General features: G+C 48.7%; 1 protein-coding gene across 2 annotated transcripts in view; it reads right to left on the reverse strand.

Moving 5' to 3' along the window:
• The window catches only part of LOC148500698 (tyrosine-protein kinase STYK1-like), a 78514-nt gene that overhangs the window by 8192 nt on the left and 43636 nt on the right, over window positions 1-26686 (reverse strand). For both annotated transcript variants that reach the window (XM_088451469.1, XM_088451470.1), the window contains exons 6-9: window positions 13853-13936; window positions 11517-11734; window positions 10687-10727; window positions 4314-4410 (exon numbers count right to left, since the gene is read on the reverse strand). In XM_088451469.1, coding sequence (XP_088307595.1) covers window positions 4314-4410; window positions 10687-10727; window positions 11517-11734; window positions 13853-13936 — 440 coding nt within the window. The remainder of the gene's footprint in view (window positions 1-4313; window positions 4411-10686; window positions 10728-11516; window positions 11735-13852; window positions 13937-26686) is intronic.

Raw genomic sequence — 26686 nt, forward strand, 5'->3', positions numbered from 1 at the left:
GGAAATCCACCTACAATAGAACGTGGAATATTGCACCTTGGCAAAATCATGTTACACTGTGGGTTGGGATATAAAACTTGTGGAGTTGGGTGGGACAGTAGCAGCCTGTCACTGGCTCCTCCCACTGCGCTGTGGGCGGGTAACTAGCCGCCATCGCCAGGCTCCTACAGTGGCAGCAGAAACCTCTTAATTCTGGGTATGTGTGTCACACTGCTGCAGCACCTCTTGGCTGGTGTCAGCTTCATTCCCCACTGGCCACTTGCTATGGGCCAGCACTGCGCATGGCAGCAGGCAGGGGGCGGAGCTTAGAGGCATATTCTGTCATCACTCTGGGGGCGCGCCCAGCACTCCTGGAGATGCCAGGCTGCCCCCCAGAGACTCTCCCGCTCTGCCAGCTCCTCCGCAGTGATCTGGAGCTGGGCGCTGCACTGTGATGCTAGTGTGTGGCGTCTGGCTCCCTGTGGGATGTGCGGGGGGTGTGGCCAAGTGGGCGGTTCAGGGGCCATGACAGCCCTCACTATACAATGCCGTGATATTTGGGGGTCATGAAGCCGACTGGGCCTCCCACTTCACTCGGGCAGTGGGCGGCAACGAGGGGGCTCCAGCTGAATTGCCTACTGTCATGGGTGTCCGGGAAAGCAACCCAAGATTTGGGAGTCTCGGCAGATGAGAAATACACAGGGGGTAATCCAGTCCTGCCCCATTAACCAATCCAGCTGTGTGCATGCACTTATATCTGTTTCACACATGCCAGTGGCTCCCTACAGTTTGTATTTATAGGAGACTGTTCTAGTACCAACCATTGGGCTAAGGGCATAAGTAACAGTCATGCAAAGTAGCCAAAATCCATGCAGAAGAGAGATGAGGCCACCGGATGGGCGAAGAACCAGGGTGAGGGAAAGCCCTGGACCAAATTACAGAAGAGGGACTTTGGAATGAATGGCATTGTCCCAAATTTGCTCGCCCCAGGAGTTGTGAGCTGGGAACGGGTATGTGTGGGGGCACTGGCTGGCCACTGCTTCAAGGCTTCCGATCTTAGAACTCGGTCCTGAAAGTACCCTAACAGTCCAGGTTTTAAGGATAGCCATGCTTGTGCACAGATGGCATAATCACACAGACTGAGGGGGGGGTGTTACATTGCATGGGAAGTACTGGGGGGGGGGGTGTTACATTGCATGGGAAGTACTGGGGGGGGTGTTACATTGCATGGGAAGTACTGGGGGGGTGTTACATTGCATGGGAAGTACTGGGGGGGTCCATTATGGAATAGTAGTGGGGGGGGTGTTACATTGCATGGGAAGTACTGGGGGGGGTGTTACATTGCATGGGAAGTACTGGGGGGGTGTTACATTGCATGGGAAGTACTGGGGGGGGTGTTACATTGCATGGGAAGTACTGGGGGGGTCCATTATGGAATAGTAGTGGGGGGGTGTTACATTGCATGGAAGTACTGGGGGGGGTGTTACATTGCATGGGAAGTACTGGGGGGGTCCATTATGGAATAGTAGTGGGGGGGTGTTACATTGCATGGGAAGTACTGGGGGGGGGGGTGTTACATAGCATGGGAAGTACTGGGGGGTCCATTATGGAATAGTAGTGGGGGGGTGTTACATTGCATGGGAAGTACTGGGGGGGTGTTACATTGCATGGGAAGCACTGGGGGGGTGTTACATTGCATGGGAAGTACTGGGGGGGGGTGTTACATTGCATGGGAAGTACTGGGGGGGTCCATTATGGAATAGTAGTGGGGGGGTGTTACATTGCATGGAAGTACTGGGGGGGGTTACATTGCATGGGAAGTACAGGGGGGTCCATTATGGAATAGTAGTGGGGGGGTGTTACATTGCATGGGAAGCACTGGGGGGGGGTGTTACATTGCATGGGAAGTACTGGGGGGGTCCATTATGGAATAGTAGTGGGGGGGTGTTACATTGCATGGAAGTACTGGGGGGGGTGTTACATTGCATGGGAAGTACAGGGGGGTCCATTATGGAATAGTAGTGGGGGGGTGTTACATTGCATGGGAAGCACTGGGGGGGGGGGGTGTTACATTGCATGGGAAGTACTGGGGGGGTCCATTATGGAATAGTAGTGGGGGGGTGTTACATTGCATGGAAGTACTGGGGGGGGTGTTACATTGCATGGGAAGTACAGGGGGGTCCATTATGGAATAGTAGTGGGGGGTGTTACATTGCATGGGAAGTACTGGGGGGGGTGTTACATAGCATGGGAAGTACTGGGGGGTCCATTATGGAATAGTAGTGGGGGGGTGTTACATTGCATGGGAAGTACTGGGGGGGGGGTGTTACATAGCATGGGAAGTACTGGGGGGTCCATTATGGAATAGTAGTGGGGGGGGTGTTACATTGCATGGGAAGTACTGGGGGGGTGTTACATTGCATGGGAAGCACTGGGGGGGTGTTACATTGCATGGGAAGTACTGGGGGGGTCCATTATGGAATAGTAGTGGGGGGGTGTTACATTGCATGGGAAGTACTGGGGGGGGGGTGTTACATAGCATGGGAAGTACTGGGGGGTCCATTATGGAATAGTAGTGGGGGGGTGTTACATTGCATGGGAAGTACTGGGGGGGTGTTACATTGCATGGGAAGCACTGGGGGGGTGTTACATTGCATGGGAAGTACTGGGGGGGGTGTTACATTGCATGGGAAGTACTGGGCGGGTCCATTATGGAATAGTAGTGGGGGGTGTTACATTGCATGGAAGTACTGGGGGGGGTTACATTGCATGGGAAGTACAGGGGGGTCCATTATGGAATAGTAGTGGGGGGGTGTTACATTGCATGGGAAGCACTGGGGGGGGGGTGTTACATTGCATGGGAAGTACTGGGGGGGTCCATTATGGAATAGTAGTGGGGGGGTGTTACATTGCATGGAAGTACTGGGGGGGGGTGTTACATTGCATTGGAAGTACAGGGGGGTCCATTATGGAATAGTAGTGGGGGGGTGTTACATTGCATGGGAAGCACTGGGGGGGGGGTGTTACATTGCATGGGAAGTACTGGGGGGGTCCATTATGGAATAGTAGTGGGGGGGTGTTACATTGCATGGAAGTACTGGGGGGGGTGTTACATTGCATGGGAAGTACAGGGGGATCCATTATGGAATAGTAGTGGGGGGTGTTACATTGCATGGGAAGTACTGGGGGGGGAGGTACATAGCATAGGAAGTACTGGGGGGTCCATTATGGAATAGTAGTGGGGGGGTGTTACATTGCATGGGAAGTACTGGGGGGGTTGTGTTACATAGCATGGGAAGTACTGGGGGGTCCATTATGGAATAGTAGTGGGGGGGGTGTTACATTGCATGGGAAGTACTGGGGGGGTGTTACATTGCATGGGAAGTACTGGGGGGGTGTTACATTGCATGGGAAGTACTGGGGGGGGTGTTACATTGCATGGGAAGCACTGGGGGGGTGTTACATTGCATGGGAAGTACTGGGGGGGTCCATTATGGAATAGTAGTGGGGGGGTGTTACATTGCATGGGAAGTACTGGGGGGTCCATTATGGAATAGTAGTGGGGGGGTGTTACATTGCATGGGAAGTACTGGGGGGGGTGTTACATTGCATGGGAAGCACTGCGGGGGTGTTACATTGCATGGGAAGTACTGGGGGGGTCCATTATGGAATAGTAGTGGGGGGGTGTTACATTGCCTGGAAGTACTGGGGGGGGGTTACATTGCATGGGAAGTACAGGGGGGTCCATTATGGAATAGTAGTGGGGGGCTGTTACATTGTATGGGAAGTACTGGGGGGGGGTGTTACATAGCATGGGAAGTACTGGGGGGGGGTGTTACATTGCATGGGAAGTACTGGGGTGGTGTTACATTGCATGGGAAGTACTAGGGGGGGTGTTACATTGCATGGGAAGTACTGGGGGGGTGTTACATTGCATGGGAAGTACTGGGGGGGGTGTTACATTGCATGGGAAGTACTGGGGGGGGTGTTACATTGCATGGGAAGTACAGGGGGGGTTACATTGCTTGGGAAGTACTGGGTGGGGGGGTTTCATTGCATGGGAAGTACAGGGGGGGTTACATTGCTTGGGAAGTACTGGGTGGGGGGGTTTCATTGCATGGGAAGTACAGGGGGGGTTACATTGCTTGGGAAGTACTGGGTGGGGAGCGGGTGGTTACATTGCATGGGAAGTACTGGGGGGAGTTACATTGCATGGGAAGTACTGGGGGCGGATGTACCAGATGGAAAGTACTGGGTGGGGGGTCCATTATGGAATAGTAGTTGCATGGTATATTGGGGGGGGTTACATTGCATGGGAAATACTCAGGACTCACAGTTGGTCTCCACATTTCTGAGGTTGCTCCATTCTGTGTTTCTTCTGCAGTTTTTGTGGCAGCTCTGAAGGTTCCAGAGTTGGATACGGTGGTGAACCTGCGTCACATACAGCACAGATTAGTGTTGGATTAGCAGATTATTGAGTACAATTCTGAGTTATATATAGTGATAGCGAGACAGAATTACAGAGAGAGCGATTAGATCTCACACCCGATGCGCTGCCCTGAGGTTATATCTCACACGCGATGCGCTGCCCTGAGATTAGATCTCGCACCCGATGCGCTGCCCTGAGATTAGATCTCGCACCCGATGCGCTGCCCTGAGATTAGATCTCGCACCCGATGCGCTGCCCTGAGATTAGATCTCGCACCCGATGCGCTGCCCTGAGATTAGATCTCGCACCCGATGCGCTGCCCTGAGATTAGATCTCGCACCCGATGCGCTGCCCTGAGATTAGATCTCACACCCGATGCGCTGCCCTGAGATTAGATCTCACACCCGATGCGCTGCCCTGAGATTATATATCGCACCCGATGCGCTGCCCTGAGGTTAGATCTCGCACCCTATGCGCTGTCCTGAGATTAGATCTCGCACCCTATGCGCTGTCCTGAGATTAGATCTCGCACCCTATGCGCTGCCCTGATGTTAGATCTCGCACCCTATGCTCTGCCCTGATATTATGTCTCGCACCCGATGCAGTGCCCTGAGATTAGATCTCACACCCGATGCGCTGCCCTGAGATTAGATCTCACACCCGATGCGCTGCCCTGAGATTAGATCTCACACCCGATGCGCTGTCCTGAGATTAGATCTCGCACCCTATGCGCTGCCCTGAGATTAGGTCTCGCACCCGATGCGCTGCCCTGAGATTAGGTCTCCCACGCGATGCGCTGCCCTGAGATTATATCTCCCACGCGATGCGCTGCCCTGAGGTTAGATCTCGCACCCTATGCGCTGCCCTGAGATTAGATCTCGCACCCTATGCGCTGCCCTGAGATTAGGTCTCGCACCCGATGCGCTGCCCTGAGATTAGATCTCGCACCCTATGCGCTGCCCTGACATTAGATCTCACACCCGATGCGCTGCCCTGAGATTAGATCTCACACCCGATGCGCTGCCCTGAGGTTATATCTCACACCCTATGCGCTGCCCTGAGGTTAGATCTCACACCCGATGCGCTGCCCTGAGATTATATATCGCACCCGATGCGCTGCCCTGAGGTTAGATCTCGCACCCTATGCGCTGTCCTGAGATTAGATCTCGCACCCTATGCGCTGCCCTGATGTTAGATCTCGCACCCTATGCGCTGCCCTGAGATTAGATCTCACACCCGATGCGCTGCCCTGAGATTAGATCTCACACCCGATGCGCTGCCCTGAGATTAGATCTCACACCCGATGCGCTGTCCTGAGATTAGATCTCGCACCCTATGCGCTGCCCTGAGATTAGGTCTCGCACCCGATGCGCTGCCCTGAGATTAGGTCTCGCACCCGATGCGCTGCCCTGAGATTATATCTCACACGCGATGCGCTGCCCTGAGGTTAGATCTCGCACCCTATGCGCTGCCCTGAGATTAGATCTCGCACCCTATGCGCTGCCCTGAGATTAGGTCTCGCACCCGATGCGCTGCCCTGAGATTAGATCTCGCACCCTATGCGCTGCCCTGAGATTAGATCTCGCACCCTATGCGCTGCCCTGAGGTTAGATCTCGCACCCGATGCGCTGCCCTGAGGTTATATCTCGCACCCGATGCGCTGCCCTGAGGTTAGATCTCGCACCCTATGCGCTGCCCTGAGATTAGGTCTCGCACCCGATGCGCTGCCCTGAGATTAGGTCTCGCACCCGATGCGCTGCCCTGAGATTATGTCTCGCACGCGATGCGCTGCCCTGAGGTTAGGTCTCACACCCTATGCGCTGCCCTGAGATTAGATCTCGAACCCTATGCGCTGCCCTGAGATTAGGTCTCACACCCGATGCGCTGCCCTGAGATTAGATCTCGCACCCTATGCGCTGCCCTGAGATTAGATCTCGCACCCGATGCGCTGCCCTGCGGTTATATCTCGCACCCGATGCGCTGCCCTGAGGTTAGATCTCGCACCCTATGCGCTGCCCTGAGGTTAGATCTCGCACCCTATGCGCTGCCCTGAGGTTAGATCTCGCACCCTATGCGCTGCCCTGAGATTAGGTCTCGCACCCGATGCGCTGCCCTGAGGTTAGATCTCGCACCCTATGCGCTGCCCTGAGATTAGATCTCGCATCCGATGCGCTGCCCTGAGGTTATATCTCGCACCCGATGCGCTGCCCTGAGGTTAGATCTCGCACCCGATGCGCTGCCCTGAGGTTATATCTCGCACCCGATGCGCTGCCCTGAGGTTAGATCTCGCACCCGATGCGCTGCCCTGAGGTTAGATCTCGCACCCGATGGGCTGCCCTGAGGTTAGATCTCGCACCCGATGGGCTGCCCTGAGATTAGATCTCGCACCCTATGCGCTGCCCTGAGGTTATATCTCACACCCTATGCGCTGCCCTGAGGTTAGATCTCGCACCCGATGCGCTGCCCTGAGGTTATATCTCGCACCCGATGCGCTGCCCTGAGATTAGATCTCGCACCCTATGCGCTGCCCTGAGGTTAGATCTCGCACCCTATGCGCTGCCCTGAGGTTAGATCTCGCACCCGATGCGCTGCCCTGAGGTTAGATCTCGCACCCGATGCGCTGCCCTGAGGTTAGATCTCGCACCCGATGCGCTGCCCTGAGGTTATATCTCGCACCCGATGCGCTGCCCTGAGATTAGGTCTCGCACCCGATGCGCTGCCCTGAGATTATATCTCACACGCGATGCGCTGCCCTGAGATTAGATCTCGCACCCTATGCGCTGCCCTGAGGTTATATCTCGCACCCGATGCGCTGCCCTGAGGTTAGATCTCGCACCCTATGCGCTGCCCTGAGATTAGATCTCGCACCCGATGCGCTGCCCTGAGGTTATATCTCGCACCCGATGCGCTGCCCTGAGGTTAGATCTCGCACCCGATGCGCTGCCCTGAGGTTAGATCTCGCACCCGATGGGCTGCCCTGAGATTAGATCTCGCACCCTATGCGCTGCCCTGAGGTTATATCTCGCACCCTCTGCGCTGCCCTGAGGTTAGATCTCGCACCCGATGCGCTGCCCTGAGGTTATATCTCGCACCCGATGCGCTGCCCTGAGATTAGATTTCGCACCCTATGCGCTGCCCTGAGGTTAGATCTCGCACCCTATGCGCTGCCCTGAGATTAGGTCTCGCACCCGATGCGCTGCCCTGAGATTATTTCTCACACGCGATGCGCTGCCCTGAGATTAGATCTCGCACCCTATGCGCTGCCCTGAGGTTATATCTCGCACCCGATGCGCTGCCCTGAGGTTAGATCTCGCACCCTATGCGCTGCCCTGAGGTTAGATCTCGCACCCGATGCGCTGCCCTGAAGTTATATCTCGCACCCGATGCGCTGCCCTGAGGTTATATCTCGCACCCGATGGGCTGCCCTGAGGTTAGATCTCGCACCCGATGGGCTGCCCTGAGGTTAGATCTCGCACCCTATGCGCTGCCCTGAGGTTAGATCTCGCACCCGATGGGCTGCCCTGAGATTAGATCTCGCACCCGATGCGCTGCCCTGAGGTTAGATCTCGCACCCGATGGGCTGCCCTGAGATTAGATCTCGCACCCGATGCGCTGCCCTGAGATTAGATCTCGCACCCGAAGCGCTGCCCTGAGGTTAGGTCTCGCACCCGATGGGCTGCCCTGAGATTAGATCTCGCACCCTATGCGCTGCCCTGCGATTAGGTCTCGCACCCGATGCGCTGCCCTGAGGTTATATCTCTCACTCTATGCGCTGCCCTGAGGTTATATCTCGCACCCTATGCGCTGCCCTGAGGTTATATCTCGCACCCTATGCGCTTCCCTGAGATTAGATCTCGCACCCTATGCGCTGCCCTGAGGTTATATCTCGCACCCTATGCGCTGCCCTGAGGTTAGATCTCACACCCTATGCGCTGCCCTGAGGTTAGATTTCGCACCCGATGCGCTGCCCTGAGGTTAGATCTCGCACCCGATGCGCTGCCCTGAGGTTATATCTCGCACCCTATGCGCTGCCCTGAGATTATATCTCGCACCCTATGCGCTGCCCTGAGGTTATATCTCGCACCCTATGCGCTGCCCTGAGGTTATATCTCGCACCCTATGCGCTGCCCTGAGGTTAGATCTCGCACCCTATGCGCTGCCCTGAGATTAGATCTCGCACCCTATGCGCTGCCCTGAGATTAGATCTCGCACCCTATGCGCTGCCCTGAGATTAGATCTCGCACCCTATGCGCTGCCCTGAGGTTAGATCTCGCACCCTATGCGCTGCCCTGAGATTAGATCTCGCACCCGATGCGCTGCCCTGAGGTTAGATCTCGCACCCGATGCGCTGCCCTGAGGTTATATCTCGCACTCGATGCGCTGCCCTGAGGTTAGATCTCGCACCCTATGCGCTGCCCTGAGATTAGGTCTCGCACCCGATGCGCTGCCCTGAGATTAGGTCTCGCACCCGATGCGCTGCCCTGAGATTAGGTCTCGCACCCGATGCGCTGCCCTGAGATTATATCTCCCACCCGATGCGCTGCCCTGAGATTATATCTCACACCCGATGCGCTGCCCTGAGATTATATCTCACACCCGATGCGCTGCCCTGAGATTATATATCACACCCGATGCGCTGCCCTGAGATTATATCTCACACCCGATGCGCTGCCCTGAGATTATATATCACACCCGATGCGCTGCCCTGAGATTATATATCACACCCGATGCGCTGCCCTGAGATTATATCTCACACCCAATGCGATGCCCTGAGATTATATCTCACACCCGATGCGCTGCCCTGAGATTATATCTCACACCCGATGCGCTGCCCTGAGATTAGATCTCACACCCGAGGCGCTGCCCGATTCAGGGGTGAACGGTATTGCATGCGCAGCTGCAATATATTCCCGGATCGGTAACTGCGATAATGACCTCGGTTCTGCATTTGAGAACTCACGATCACTGACACGCCCATGAAATGCCCATGAGATGGCCTTGTTTTGTAATCACTTCAAGACACATGACTACACATGACTATCTGCCACCAGCTCAAATGGGAGCGATCCCGTAAGCAATGGTGGTCTCAGCACAGACTCAGTGGTCAGCGTGCGCCGTAGGGTTTCCAGAACTTTTCGTGCACGTGCAGTAGCCAATAGTTGCTCAAATGCGCGAAAAGGCCTATACCCTCTGTGGTGTGACCTCTGGGCAGTACGCGGGGTGTGGTGTAACCTCTGGGCAGTGCGCGGGGTGACCTCTGGGCAGTGCGCGGGGTGTGGTGTGACCTCTGGGCAGTACGCGGGGTACGGTATGACCTCTGGGCAGTACGCGGGGTGTGGTGTAACCTCTGGGCAGTGCGCGGGGTGACCTCTGGGCAGTGCGCGGGGTATGGTGTAACCTCTGGGCAGTGCGCGGGGTGACCTCTGGGCAGTGCGCGGGGTGTGGTGTAACCTCTGGGCAGTGCGCGGGGTGACCTCTGGGCAGTGCGCGGGGTGTGGTGTGACCTCTGGGCAGTACGCGGGGTACGGTATGACCTCTGGGCAGTACGCGGGGTGTGGTGTAACCTCTGGGCAGTGCGCGGGGTGACCTCTGGGCAGTGCGCGGGGTGTGGTATGACCTCTGGGCAGAGCGCGGGGTGTGGTATGAGCGCTAGGGTGTGGTATGACCTCTGGGCAGAACACGGAGTCTGGTATGACCTATGGGCACTTTGCCTGAGGTGCTACAATATCAGGAGCAGGCCATTATATGGGGACATTATAACATATGTAGTATCTGCATGGACCAACAAATAAACAGGGAGAAGTTAGATGGTGAAAATCAGAATCTCTCAGAAAGGAACCTGTTGGGAACGACCAGCTGTAGCTGGAATGGAGATTCCTGACACAAACTAAAACGCCCTCTTGCAGGGCTTTGCGCCTATGGAAATCCGTCTGTGTGCGTGGTTGCAATTTCTCTGTCTGAGCGCGGCGTTCTGTGTCAGCGGTTGTCCGTCGTCCGTCTTCAGACGCAGCTGCTGTCAGCGACGTGCCCACGTCTGCCTAGCCACACCCTCTGCTACCTCCCAGAAACGCCTACTGAAAGACACGCTCCACATTCGTTCTGCGTCTTGTTGCGCTACCCGGCGGCACGCGTGTGCAGTACTTGTAACATCGGCCATCTGCGCTCATATCGGCACTCTGAATCAGGCCCAGTGTGGCTGCGCCTTATAGGGACAACACACAACAAAGACAGGGATAATGCAGGCCAGACACAGGTGTGACGGGACCACAGCCTCTTACCTAAAGTGATCATCTCGTACAGCAAGATCCCGAATGACCACCTGGATGGAATGGAGGAGACACAGTGAGAACACGCTCCCGCTAGTTATACCATTACTCTATCTCATATATCCCGCCATGCTGGTCTACACGTTACACATCCAACCGATTCATAAATGATGTAACCAGACGGTGGCGATAAATAATGTATGGAAACGCTCTCTCTGTATGGTGTAATGGAGTTATGTTCAGTAACCGATATTATAGATGAAGTATAATAAGGATAAAAGTGATTCACACGTCTAGTGTTCATTCTAGCACCCTGCACCTGTCACACCGCGTGCAGTTCCTCTCTCCTGCCTGGGGTGTTGCTCTCTGCTCTGGTGCTTCTAGCCTGTCTATCTCAGCAGTTTATAGCATCAGCTGAGTGTGCTAGAAGCACCAGAGCAGAGAGCAACACCTCCCAGGCAGGAAAGAGGAACTGCCTGGGCTGTGACACGTGCAGGGTGCTAGAATGAACACTACACTGATGTCTAATTTCCCCCCTACCCATTATAACATGTTGCTATAGCTACCGGGGGGACTTCTATATGTGCAGACAGAGGATGTAATATGCACCAACATATATGACTTCTGTAGGGGAAATGTATGGAAACTGGTTCTAAGGTGGTGTTACCCATAGCAATCAATACCAGTTCTCACTGGTGTCCCAACGTCTTACTGTATTGGGAATAACTGGAAGCTGCGGGAACATATGCTGATTTCCTGCAGCGCTATTATTTCCATCACTTATATATCACCAGTGATCGCCAATACCAGGTGCCGCCCAGGATCCTGTTCCCGAAACTCACACATCGCTCTTCTCCGTGATGGCCGCCCCTTTCAGCCGCTCGGGTGACTGCCACTTCACGGGGACTCGGGCGGCTCTCCGTGCAGGAACGGATCCAGTCCGGTACTGTATGGCAGCCAGGCCCAGGCCGCACAGCTGGACGCGCAGATCTTCGTGGATAAGGACGTTACACGCTGCCACGTATCCGTGCACTAGATCGTGTGTTCCTGTCAGATATTCCTGGGAACAGATAGGGTCAGAGGTCACTGACAGGAGAGGGGGTGGGGGTGCATTTACTAAAGTAGGAGCAAACTGTGGTTCCTCAGCGACTGCAGAACTACAATTCCCAGCATGTTCCATCATCCAGAAGCAGCAGAGCATGCTGGAATCTGGTGGTCTAACTGTAGCTTAAATCTGAGAGACCACCATGATTTCACAGCTGCCTCAGTGGGAACTTCCCTAATCTCTGTTCCAGGCCATTAGTGGCTACAAGGGAGATGTATAACACCAAGTACAGTACATAGTAGTAATGTCAGCATTATCAGGTCACCTACCAGGCCATTGGTGGCTGCAGGGGAGCTGTATAACACCAAGTACAGTACATAGTAGTAATGTCAGCATTATCAGGTCACCTACCAGGCCATTGGTGGCTGCAGGGGAGCTGTATAACACCAAGTACAGTACATAGTAGTAATGTCAGCATTATCAGGTCACCTACCAGGCCATTAGTGGCTGCAGGGGAGCTGTATAACACCAAGTACAGTATATAGTAGTAATGTCAGCATTATCAGGTCACCTACCAGGCCATTAGTGGCTACAGGGGAGCTGTATAACACCAAGTACAGTACATAGTAGTAATGTCAGCATTATCAGGTCACCTACCAGGCCATTGGTGGCTACAGGGGAGCTGTATAACACCAAGTACAGTATATAGTAGTAATGTCAGCATTATCAGGTCACCTACCAGGCCATTAGTGGCTGCAGGGGAGATGTATAACACCAAGTACAGTATATAGTAGTAATGTCAGCATTATCAGGTCACCTACCAGGCCATTAGTGGCTACAGGGGAGATGTATAACACCAAGTACAGTACATAGTAGTAATGTCAGCATTATCAGGTCACCTACCAGGCCATTGGTGGCTACAGGGGAGCTGTATAACACCAAGTACAGTACATAGTAGTAATGTCAGCATTATCAGGTCACCTACCAGGCCATTAGTGGCTGCAGGGGAGATGTATAACACCAAGTACAGTACATAGTAGTAATGTCAGCATTATCAGGTCACCTACCAGGCCATTAGTGGCTACAGGGGAGCTGTATAACACCAAGTACAGTATATAGTAGTAATGTCAGCATTATCATGTCACCAACCAGGCCATTGGTGGCTACAGGGGAGCTGTATAACACCAAGTACAGTATATAGTAGTAATGTCAGCATTATCAGGTCACCAACCAGGCCATTGGTGGCTACAGGGGAGATGTATAACACCAAGTACAGTATATAGTAGTAATGTCAGCATTATCAGGTCACCTACCAGGCCATTAGTGGCTGCAGGGGAGATGTATAACACCAAGTACAGTACATAGTAGTAATGTCAGCATTATCAGGTCACCTACCAGGCCATTGGTGGCTACAGGGGAGCTGTATAACACCAAGTACAGTACATTGTAGTAATGTCAGCATTATCAGGTCACCTACCAGGCCATTAGTGGCTACAGGGGAGCTGTATAACACCAAGTACAGTATATAGTAGTAATGTCAGCATTATCAGGTCACCTACCAGGCCATTGGTGGCTACAGGGGAGCTGTATAACACCAAGTACAGTACATAGTAGTAATGTCAGCATTATCAGGTCACCTACCAGGCCATTGGTGGCTACAGGGGAGATGTATAACAGCAAGTACAGTACATAGTAGTAATGTCAGCATTATCAGGTCACCTACCAGGCCATTGGTGGCTACAGGGGAGCTGTATAACACCAAGTACAGTATATAGTAGTAATGTCAGCATTATCAGGTCACCTACCAGGCCATTGGTGGCTACAGGGGAGCTGTATAACACCAAGTACAGTACATAGTAGTAATGTCAGCATTATCAGGTCACCTACCAGGCCATTAGTGGCTACAGGGGAGATGTATAACACCAAGTACAGTATATAGTAGTAATGTCAGCATTAGCAGGTCACCTACCAGGCCATTGGTGGCTACAGGGGAGCTGTATAACACCAAGTACAGTACATAGTAGTAATGTCAGCATTAGCAGGCCACCTACCAGGCCATTGGTGGCTACAGGGGAGCTGTATAACACCAAGTACAGTACATAGTAGTAATGTCAGCATTAGCAGGTCACCTACCAGGCCAGTCGCCACTTGGGAAGCCATTGAGTAGACCTCTTTCTCTGTGATAATATAGTCGTACTGCTGGGGGGCTCGGGTCTCCTGGGAAAATACAGAGTACAGGTGAATGTGGGAGAGACTGGCACAAACTATTTGCCAGGTGTGACTGGCAGCACGTGGGCGATAGGCAGATATCTGGATATCTACACAGTCCCTACATTATGCTTTCAGATTGCCGTAAAATAGATGTCTGGGTATTTGGCATGGAAGCCTATATACATATAGAGATGTCTGTATAGTGACCACATAACGGGAGTATGGGGATGTGGGATGGAAGCCTATATACATATATAGGTGTCTGTATAGTGATCACATAATGGGAGTATGGGGATGAGGGATGGAAGCCTATATACATATAGAGATGTCTGTATAGGAACCACATAACGGGAGTATGGGGATGTGGGATGTAAGCCTATATATACATATAGAGATGTCTGTATAGTGACCACATAACGGGAGTATCGGGATGAGGGATGGAAGCCTTTATACATATAGAGATGTCTGTATAGTGACCACATAATGGGAGTATGGGTATTTGGCATGGAAGCCTATATAGATATAGAGACTACTGTATAGGAACCACATAACGGGAGTATGGGGATGAGGGATGGAAGCCTATATACATATAGAGATGTCTGTATAGGAACCACATAACGGGCGTATGGGGATGTGGGATGGAAGCCTATATATAGAGGTGTCTGTATAGGTACAACATAACGGGAGTATGGGGATGAAGGCTGGAAGCCTATATACATATATAGAGATGACTGTATGGAACCACATAACGGGAGTATGGGGATGTGGGATAGAAGCCTATATACATATAGAGATGTCTGTATAGTGACCACATAACGGGAGTATCGGGATGTGGGATGGAAGCCTATATACATATAGAGATGTCTGTATAGTGACCACATAACGGGAGTATGGGGATGTGGGATGGAAGCCTATATACATATAGATGTGTCTGTATAGTGACCACATAACGGGAGTATGGGGATGTGGGATGGAAGCCTATATACATATATAGGTGTCTGTATAGGAACCACATAACGGGAGTATGGGGTTGTGGGATGGAAGCCTATATACATATAGATGTGTCTGTATAGGAACCACATAACGGGAGTATGGGGATGTGGGATGGAAGCCTATATACATATAGAGATGACTGTATAGGAACCACATAACGAGAGTATGGGGATGTGGGATGGAAGCCTATATACATATAGAGACTACTGTATAGGAACCACATAACGGGAGTATGGGGATGAGGGATGGAAGCCTATATACATATAGAGATGTCTGTATAGGAACCACATAACGGGCGTATGGGGATGTGGGATGGAAGCCTATATATAGAGGTGTCTGTATAGGAACCACATAACGGGAGTATGGGGATGAAGGCTGGAAGCCTATATACATATATAGAGATGACTGTATGGAACCACATAACGGGAGTATGGGGATGTGGGATAGAAGCCTATATACATATAGAGATGTCTGTATAGTGACCACATAACGGGAGTATCGGGATGTGGGATGGAAGCCTATATACATATAGAGATGTCTGTATAGTGACCACATAACGGGAGTATGGGGATGTGGGATGGAAGCCTATATACATATAGATGTGTCTGTATAGTGACCACATAACGGGAGTATGGGGATGTGGGATGGAAGCCTATATACATATATAGGTGTCTGTATAGGAAACACATAACGGGAGTATGGGGATGTGGGATGGAAGCCTATATACATATAGATGTGTCTGTATAGTGACCACATAACGGGAGTATGGGGATGTGGGATGGAAGCCTATATACATATATAGGTGTCTGTATAGGAACCACATAACGGGAGTATGGGGATGTGGGATGGAAGCCTATATACATATAGATGTGTCTGTATAGGAACCACATAACGGGAGTATGGGGATGTGGGATGGAAGCCTATATACATATAGATGTGTCTGTATAGTGACCACATAACGGGAGTATGGGGATGTGGGATGGAAGCCTATATACATATAGATGTGTCTGTATAGTGACCACATAACGGGCGTATGGGGATGAGGGATAGAAGCCTATATACATATAGAGATGTCTGTATAGTGACCACATAACGGGAGTATGGGGATGTGGGATGGAAGCCTATATACATATAGATGTGTCTGTATAGTGACCACATAACGGGCGTATGGGGATGAGGGATAGAAGCCTATATACATATAGAGATGTCTGTATAGTGACCACATAACGGGAGTATGGGGATGTGGGATGGAAGCCTATATACATATAGATGTGTCTGTATAGTGACCACATAACGGGAGTATGGGGATGAGGGATGGAAGCCTATATACATATAGAGATGTCTGTATAGTGACCACATAACGGGAGTATGGGGATGTGGGATGGAAGCCTATATACATATATAGGTGTCTGTATAGGAACCACATAACGGGAGTATGGGGATGTGGGATGGAAGCCTATATACATATAGATGTGTCTGTATAGTGACCACATAACGGGAGTATGGGGATGTGGGATGGAAGCCTATATACATATATATGTGTCTGTATAGTGACCACATAACGGGAGTATGGGGATGAGGGATGGAAGCCTATATACATATAAAGATGTCTGTATAGTGACCACATAACGGGAGTATGGGGATGTGGGATAGAAGCCTATATACATATAGAGATGTCTGTATAGTGACCACATAACGGGAGTATGGGGATGTGGGATGGAAGCCTATATACATATAGAGATGTCTGTATAGTGACCACATAACGGGAGTATGGGGACGTGGGATAGAAGCCTATATACATATAGATGTGTCTGTATAGGAACCACATAACGGGAGTATGGGGACGTGGGATAGAAGCCTATATACATATAGATGTGTCTGTATAGGAACCACATAACGGGAGTATGGGGATGAGGGATGGAAGCCTATATACATATAGATGTGTCTGAATAATGACCACATAACGGGAGTATGGGGATGAGGGATGGAAGCCTATATACATATAGAGATGTCTGTATAGGAACCACATAACGGGAGTATGGGGATGTGGGATGGAAGCCTATATACATATAGATGTGTCTGTATAGTGACCACATAACGGGAGTATGGGGATGTGGGATGGAAGCCTATATACATATAGAGGTGTCTGTATAGGAACCACATAACGGGAGTATGGGGATGAAGGCTGGACGCCTATATACATATATAGAGATGACTGTATAGGAACCACATAACGGGAGTATGGGGATGAGGGATGGAAGCCTATATACATATAGATGTGTCTGTATAGTGACCACATAACGGGAGAATGGGGATGAAGGCTGGACGCCTATATACATATATAGAGGTGTCTGTATAGGAACCACATAACGGGAGCATGGGGATGAGGGATGGAAGCCTATATACATATAGAGATGTCTGTATAGGAACCACATAACGGGAGTTTGGGGATGAGAGATGGAAGCCTATATACATATAGATGTGTCTGTATAGTGACCACATAACGGGAGTATGGGGATGAGGGATGTAAGCCTATATACATATAGAGGTGTCTGTATAGTGACCACATAACGGGAGTATGGGGATGTGGGATGGAAGCCTATATACATATAGAGGTGTCTGTATAGAAACCACATAACGGGAGTATGGGGATGAGGGATGGAAGCCTATATACATATATAGGTGTCTGTATAGGAACCACATAACGGGAGTATGGGGATGTGGGATGGAAGCCTATATACATATAGAGGTGTCTGTATAGGAACCACATACCGGGAGTATGGGGATGAGGGATGGAAGCCTATATACATATAGAGGTGTCTGTATAGGAACCACATAACGGGAGTATGGGGATGAGGGATGGAAGCCTATATACATATATAGGTGTCTGTATAGGAACCACATAACGGGAGTATGGGGATGAGGGATGGAAGCCTATATACATATAGAGATTACTGTATAGGAACAACATAACTGGAGTATGGGGATGAGGGATGGAAGCCTATATACATATATAGGAGTCTGTATAGGAACCAAATAACGGGAGTATGGGGATGAGGGATGGAAGCCTTTATACATATAGAGATGTCTGTGTAGGAACCACATAACGGGAGTATGGGGATGAGGGATGGAAGCCTATATACATATAGAGATGTCTGTATAGGAACAACATAACGGGAGTATGGGGATGTGGGATGGAAGCCTATATACATATAGAGACTACTGTATAGGAACCACATAACGGTAGTATGGGGATGTGGGATAGAAGCCTATATACATATATAGGTGTCTGTATAGGAACCACATAACGGGAGTATAGGGATGTGGGATAGAAGCCTATATACATATATAGGAGTCTGTATAGGAACCACATAACGAGAGTATGAGGATGAGGGATGGAAGCCTATATACATATAGAGGTGACTGTATAGGAACCACATAACGGGAGTATGGGGATGAGGGATGGAAGCCTATATACATATAGAGATGTCTGTATAGGAACCACATAACGGGAGTATGGGGATGTGGGATGGAAGCCTATATACATATAGAGGTGTCTGTATAGGAACCACATAACTGGAGTATGGGGATGTGGGATGGAAGCCTATATACATATAGAGACTACTGTATAGGAACCACATAACGGGAGTATGGGGATGAGGGATAGAAGCCTATATACATATATAGGAGTCTGTATAGGAACCACATAACGGGAGTATGGGGATGTGGGATGGAAGCCTATATACATATAGATGTGTCTGTATAGTGACCACATAACGGGAGTATGGGGATGTGGGATGGAAGCCTATATACATATAGAGGTGTCTGTATAGAAACCACATAACGGGAGTATGGGGATGAGGGATGGAAGCCTATATACGTATATAGGTGTCTGTATAGGAACCACATAACGGGAGTATGGGGATGTGGGATGGAAGCCTATATACATATAGAGGTGTCTGTATAGGAACCACATAACGGGAGTATGGGGATGAGGGATGGAAGCCTATATACATATAGAGGTGTCTGTATAGGAACCACATAACGGGAGTATGGGGATGAGGGATGGAAGCCTATATACATATATAGGAGTCTGTATAGGAACCAAATAACGGGAGTATGGGGATGAGGGATGGAAGCCTTTATACGTATAGAGATGTCTGTATAGGAACCACATAACGGGAGTATGGGGATGAGGGATGGAAGCCTATATACATATAGAGATGTCTGTATAGGAACAACATAACGGGAGTATGGGGATGTGGGATGGAAGCCTATATACATATAGAGACTACTGTATAGGAACCACATAACGGTAGTATGGGGATGTGGGATAGAAGCCTATATACATATATAGGTGTCTGTATAGGAACCACATAACGGGAGTATAGGGATGTGGGATAGAAGCCTATATACATATATAGGAGTCTGTATAGGAACTAAATAACGGGAGTATGGGGATGTGGGATGGAAGCCTATATACATATAGAGATGTCTGTATAGGAACCACATAACGGAAGTATGGGGATGTGGGATGGAAGCCTATATACATATATAGGTGTCTGTATAGGAACCACATAACGAGAGTATGAGGATGAGGGATGGAAGCCTATATACATATAGAGGTGACTGTATAGGAACCACATAACGGGAGTATGGGGATGAGGGATGGAAGCCTATATACATATAGAGATGTCTGTATAGGAACCACATAACGGGAGTATGGGGATGTGGGATGGAAGCCTATATACATATAGAGGTGTCTGTATAGGAACCACATAACTGGACTATGGGGATGTGGGATGGAAGCCTATATACATATAGAGACTATTGTGTAGGAACCACATAACGGGAGTATGGGGATGAGGGATAGAAGCCTATATACATATATAGGAGTCTGTATAGGAACCACATAACGGGAGTATGGGGATGTGGGATGGAAGCCTATATACATATAGATGTGTCTGTATAGTGACCACATAACGGGAGTATGGGGATGAGGGATGGAAGCCTATATACATATAGAGGTGTCTGTATAGTGACCACATAACGGGAGTATGGGGATGAGGGATGGAAGCCTATATACATATAGAGATGACTGTATAGGAACCACATAACGAGAGTATGGGGATGTGGGATGGAAGCCTAAATACATATAGAGACTACTGTATAGGAACCACATAACGGGAGTATGGGGATGAGGGATGGAAGCCTATATACATATAGAGATGTCTGTATAGGAACCACATAACGGGCGTATGGGGATGTGGGATGGAAGCCTATATATAGAGGTGTCTGTATAGGAACCACATAACGGGAGTATGAGGATGAAGGCTGGAAGCCTATATACATAAATAGAGATGACTGTATGGAACCACATAACGGGAGTATGGGGATGTGGGATAGAAGCCTATATACATATAGAGGTGTCTGTATAGGAACCACATAACGGGAGTATGGGGATGTGGGATGGAAGCCTATATACATATATAGGTGTCTGTATAGCAACCACATAACGGGAGTATGGGGATGTGGGATGGAAGCCTATATACATATATAGGTGTCTGTATAGGAACAACATAACGGGAGTATGGGGATGAGGGATGGAAGCCTATATACATATAGAGATGACTGTATAGGAACCACATAACGAGAGTATGGGGATGTGGGATGGAAGCCTATATACATATAGAGATGTCTGTATAGGAACCATATAACGGGAGTATGGGGATGAGGGATGGAAGCCTATATACATATAGAGATATCTGTATAGGAACCACATAACGGGAGTATGGGGATGTGGGATGGAAGCCTATATACATATATAGGTGTCTGTATAGGAACCACATAACGGGAGTATGGGGATGAGGGATGGAAGCCTATATACATATATAGTGATGACTGTAAAGGAACCAAATAACGGGAGTATGGGGATGTGGGATGGAAGCCTATATACATATATAGGTGTCTGTATAGGAACCACATAACGGGAGTACGGGGATGAGGGATGGAAGCCTATATACATATAGAGGTGTCTGTATAGGAACCACATAACGGGAGTATGGGGATGAGGGATGGAAGCCTATATACATATATAGAGGTGTCTGTATAGGAACCACATAACGGGAGTATGGGGATGTGGGATAGAAGCCTATATACATATAGAGATGTCTGTATAGGAACCACATAACGGGATTATGGGGATGAGGGATGGAAGCCTATATACATATAGAGGTGTCTGTATAGGAACCACATAACTGGAGTATGGGGATGTGGGATGGAAGCCTATATACATATATATGTGTCTGTATAGTGACCACATAACGGGAGTATGGGGATGAGGGATGGAAGCCTATATACATATAAAGATGTCTGTATAGTGACCACATAACGGGAGTATGGGGATGTGGGATAGAAGCCTATATACATATAGAGATGTCTGTATAGTGACCACATAACGGGAGTATGGGGATGTGGGATGGAAGCCTATATACATATAGAGATGTCTGTATAGTGACCACATAACGGGAGTATGGGGACGTGGGATAGAAGCCTATATACATATAGATGTGTCTGTATAGGAACCACATAACGGGAGTATGGGGATGTGGGATAGAAGCCTATATACATATAGATGTGTCTGTATAGGAACCACATAACGGGAGTATGGGGATGAGGGATGGAAGCCTATATACATATAGAGGTGTCTGAATAGTGACCACATAACGGGAGTATGGGGATGAGGGATGGAAGCCTATATACATATAGAGATGTCTGTATAGGAACCACATAACGGGAGTATGGGGATGTGGGATGGAAGCCTATATACATATAGATGTGTCTGTATAGTGACCACATAACGGGAGTATGGGGATGTGGGATGGAAGCCTATATACATATAGAGGTGTCTGTATAGGAACCACATAACGGGAGTATGGGGATGAAGGCTGGACGCCTATATACATATATAGAGATGACTGTATAGGAACCACATAACGGGAGTATGGGGATGAGGGATGGAAGCCTATATACATATAGATGTGTCTGTATAGTGACCACATAACGGGAGAATGGGGATGAAGGCTGGACGCCTATATACATATATAGAGGTGTCTGTATAGGAACCACATAACGGGAGCATGGGGATGAGGGATGGAAGCCTATATACATATAGAGATGTCTGTATAGGAACCACATAACGGGAGTATGGGGATGAGAGATGGAAGCCTATATACATATAGATGTGTCTGTATAGTGACCACATAACGGGAGTATGGGGATGAGGGATGTAAGCCTATATACATATAGAGGTGTCTGTATAGTGACCACATAACGGGAGTATGGGGATGTGGGATGGAAGCCTATATACATATAGAGGTGTCTGTATAGAAACCACATAACGGGAGTATGGGGATGAGGGACGGAAGCCTATATACATATATAGGTGTCTGTATAGGAACCACATAACGGGAGTATGGGGATGTGGGATGGAAGCCTATATACATATAGAGGTGTCTGTATAGGAACCACATACCGGGAGTATGGGGATGAGGGATGGAAGCCTATATACATATAGAGGTGTCTGTATAGGAACCACATAACGGGAGTATGGGGATGAGGGATGGAAGCCTATATACATATAGAGGTGTCTGTATAGGAACCACATAACGGGAGTATGGGGATGAGGGATGGAAGCCTATATACATATAGAGATTACTGTATAGGAACAACATAACTGGAGTATGGGGATGTGGGATGGAAGCCTATATACATATAGAGACTACTGTATAGGAACCACATAACGGGAGTATGGGGATGAGGGATGGAAGCCTATATACATATAGAGATGTCTGTATAGGAACCACATAACGGGCGTATGGGGATGAAGGCTGGAAGCCTATATACATATATAGAGATGACTGTATGGAACCACATAACGGGAGTATGGGGATGTGGGATAGAAGCCTATATACATATAGAGATGTCTGTATAGTGACCACATAACGGGAGTATCGGGATGTGGGATGGAAGCCTATATACATATAGAGATGTCTGTATAGTGACCACATAACGGGAGTATGGGGATGTGGGATGGAAGCCTATATACATATAGATGTGTCTGTATAGTGACCACATAACGGGAGTATGGGGATGTGGGATGGAAGCCTATATACATATATAGGTGTCTGTATAGGAAACACATAACGGGAGTATGGGGATGTGGGATGGAAGCCTATATACATATAGATGTGTCTGTATAGTGACCACATAACGGGAGTATGGGGATGTGGGATGGAAGCCTATATACATATATAGGTGTCTGTATAGGAACCACATAACGGGAGTATGGGGATGTGGGATGGAAGCCTATATACATATAGATGTGTCTGTATAGGAACCACATAACGGGAGTATGGGGATGTGGGATGGAAGCCTATATACATATAGATGTGTCTGTATAGTGACCACATAACGGGAGTATGGGGATGTGGGATGGAAGCCTATATACATATAGATGTGTCTGTATAGTGACCACATAACGGGCGTATGGGGATGAGGGATAGAAGCCTATATACATATAGAGATGTCTGTATAGTGACCACATAACGGGAGTATGGGGATGTGGGATGGAAGCCTATATACATATAGATGTGTCTGTATAGTGACCACATAACGGGAGTATGGGGATGAGGGATGGAAGCCTATATACATATAGAGATGTCTGTATAGTGACCACATAACGGGAGTATGGGGATGTGGGATGGAAGCCTATATACATATATAGGTGTCTGTATAGGAACCACATAACGGGAGTATGGGGATGTGGGATGGAAGCCTATATACATATAGATGTGTCTGTATAGTGACCACATAACGGGAGTATGGGGATGTGGGATGGAAGCCTATATACATATAGAGGTGTCTGTATAGGAACCACATACCGGGAGTATGGGGATGAGGGATGGAAGCCTATATACATATAGAGGTGTCTGTATAGGAACCACATAACGGGAGTATGGGGATGAGGGATGGAAGCCTATATACATATAGAGGTGTCTGTATAGGAACCACATAACGGGAGTATGGGGAAGAGGGATGGAAGCCTATATACATATAGAGATTACTGTATAGGAACAACATAACTGGAGTATGGGGATGAGGGATGGAAGCCTATATACATATATAGGAGTCTGTATAGGAACCAAATAACGGGAGTATGGGGATGAGGGATGGAAGCCTTTATACATATAGAGATGTCTGTATAGGAACCACATAACGGGAGTATGGGGATGAGGGATGGAAGCCTATATACATATAGAGATGTCTGTATAGGAACAACATAACGGGAGTATGGGGATGTGGGATGGAAGCCTATATACATATAGAGACTACTGTATAGGAACCACATAACGGTAGTATGGGGATGTGGGATAGAAGCCTATATACATATATAGGTGTCTGTATAGGAACCACATAACGGGAGTATAGGGATGTGGGATAGAAGCCTATATACATATATAGGAGTCTGTATAGGAACCACATAACGAGAGTATGAGGATGAGGGATGGAAGCCTATATACATATAGAGGTGACTGTATAGGAACCACATAACAGGAGTATGGGGATGAGGGATGGAAGCCTATATACATATAGAGATGTCTGTATAGGAACCACATAACGGGAGTATGGGGATGTGGGATGGAAGCCTATATACATATAGAGGTGTCTGTATAGGAACCACATAACTGGAGTATGGGGATGTGGGATGGAAGCCTATATACATATAGAGACTACTGTATAGGAACCACATAACGGGAGTATGGGGATGAGGGATAGAAGCCTATATACATATATAGGAGTCTGTATAGGAACCACATAACGGGAGTATGGGGATGTGGGATGGAAGCCTATATACATATAGATGTGTCTGTATAGTGACCACATAACGGGAGTATGGGGATGTGGGATGGAAGCCTATATACATATAGAGGTGTCTGTATAGAAACCACATAACGGGAGTATGGGGATGAGGGATGGAAGCCTATATACGTATATAGGTGTCTGTATAGGAACCACATAACGGGAGTATGGGGATGTGGGATGGAAGCCTATATACATATAGAGGTGTCTGTATAGGAACCACATAACGGGAGTATGGGGATGAGGGATGGAAGCCTATATACATATAGAGGTGTCTGTATAGGAACCACATAACGGGAGTATGGGGATGAGGGATGGAAGCCTATATACATATATAGGAGTCTGTATAGGAACCAAACAACGGGAGTATGGGGATGAGGGATGGAAGCCTTTATACGTATAGAGATGTCTGTATAGGAACCACATAACGGGAGTATGGGGATGAGGGATGGAAGCCTATATACATATAGAGATGTCTGTATAGGAACAACATAACGGGAGTATGGGGATGTGGGATGGAAGCCTATATACATATAGAGACTACTGTATAGGAACCACATAACGGTAGTATGGGGATGTGGGATAGAAGCCTATATACATATATAGGTGTCTGTATAGGAACCACATAACGGGAGTATAGGGATGTGGGATAGAAGCCTATATACATATATAGGAGTCTGTATAGGAACTAAATAACGGGAGTATGGGGATGTGGGATGGAAGCCTATATACATATAGAGATGTCTGTATAGGAACCACATAACGGAAGTATGGGGATGTGGGATGGAAGCCTATATACATATATAGGTGTCTGTATAGGAACCACATAACGAGAGTATGAGGATGAGGGATGGAAGCCTATATACATATAGAGGTGACTGTATAGGAACCACATAACGGGAGTATGGGGATGAGGGATGGAAGCCTATATACATATAGAGATGTCTGTATAGGAACCACATAACGGGAGTATGGGGATGTGGGATGGAAGCCTATATACATATAGAGGTGTCTGTATAGGAACCACATAACTGGACTATGGGGATGTGGGATGGAAGCCTATATACATATAGAGACTATTGTGTAGGAACCACATAACGGGAGTATGGGGATGAGGGATAGAAGCCTATATACATATATAGGAGTCTGTATAGGAACCACATAACGGGAGTATGGGGATGTGGGATGGAAGCCTATATACATATAGATGTGTCTGTATAGTGACCACATAACGGGAGTATGGGGATGAGGGATGGAAGCCTATATACATATAGAGGTGTCTGTATAGTGACCACATAACGGGAGTATGGGGATGAGGGATGGAAGCCTATATACATATAGAGATGACTGTATAGGAACCACATAACGAGAGTATGGGGATGTGGGATGGAAGCCTAAATACATATAGAGACTACTGTATAGGAACCACATAACGGGAGTATGGGGATGAGGGATGGAAGCCTATATACATATAGAGATGTCTGTATAGGAACCACATAACGGGCGTATGGGGATGTGGGATGGAAGCCTATATATAGAGGTGTCTGTATAGGAACCACATAACGGGAGTATGAGGATGAAGGCTGGAAGCCTATATACATATATAGAGATGACTGTATGGAACCACATAACGGGAGTATGGGGATGTGGGATAGAAGCCTATATACATATAGAGGTGTCTGTATAGGAACCACATAACGGGAGTATGGGGATGTGGGATGGAAGCCTATATACATATATAGGTGTCTGTATAGCAACCACATAACGGGAGTATGGGGATGTGGGATGGAAGCCTATATACATATATAGGTGTCTGTATAGGAACAACATAACGGGAGTATG

The sequence above is a fragment of the Taudactylus pleione genome, unplaced genomic scaffold (assembly GCF_031769625.1).
Source record: "Taudactylus pleione unplaced genomic scaffold, aTauple2 ptg000549l, whole genome shotgun sequence".
In the NCBI taxonomy this organism is placed as follows: Eukaryota; Metazoa; Chordata; class Amphibia; order Anura; family Myobatrachidae; genus Taudactylus; species Taudactylus pleione.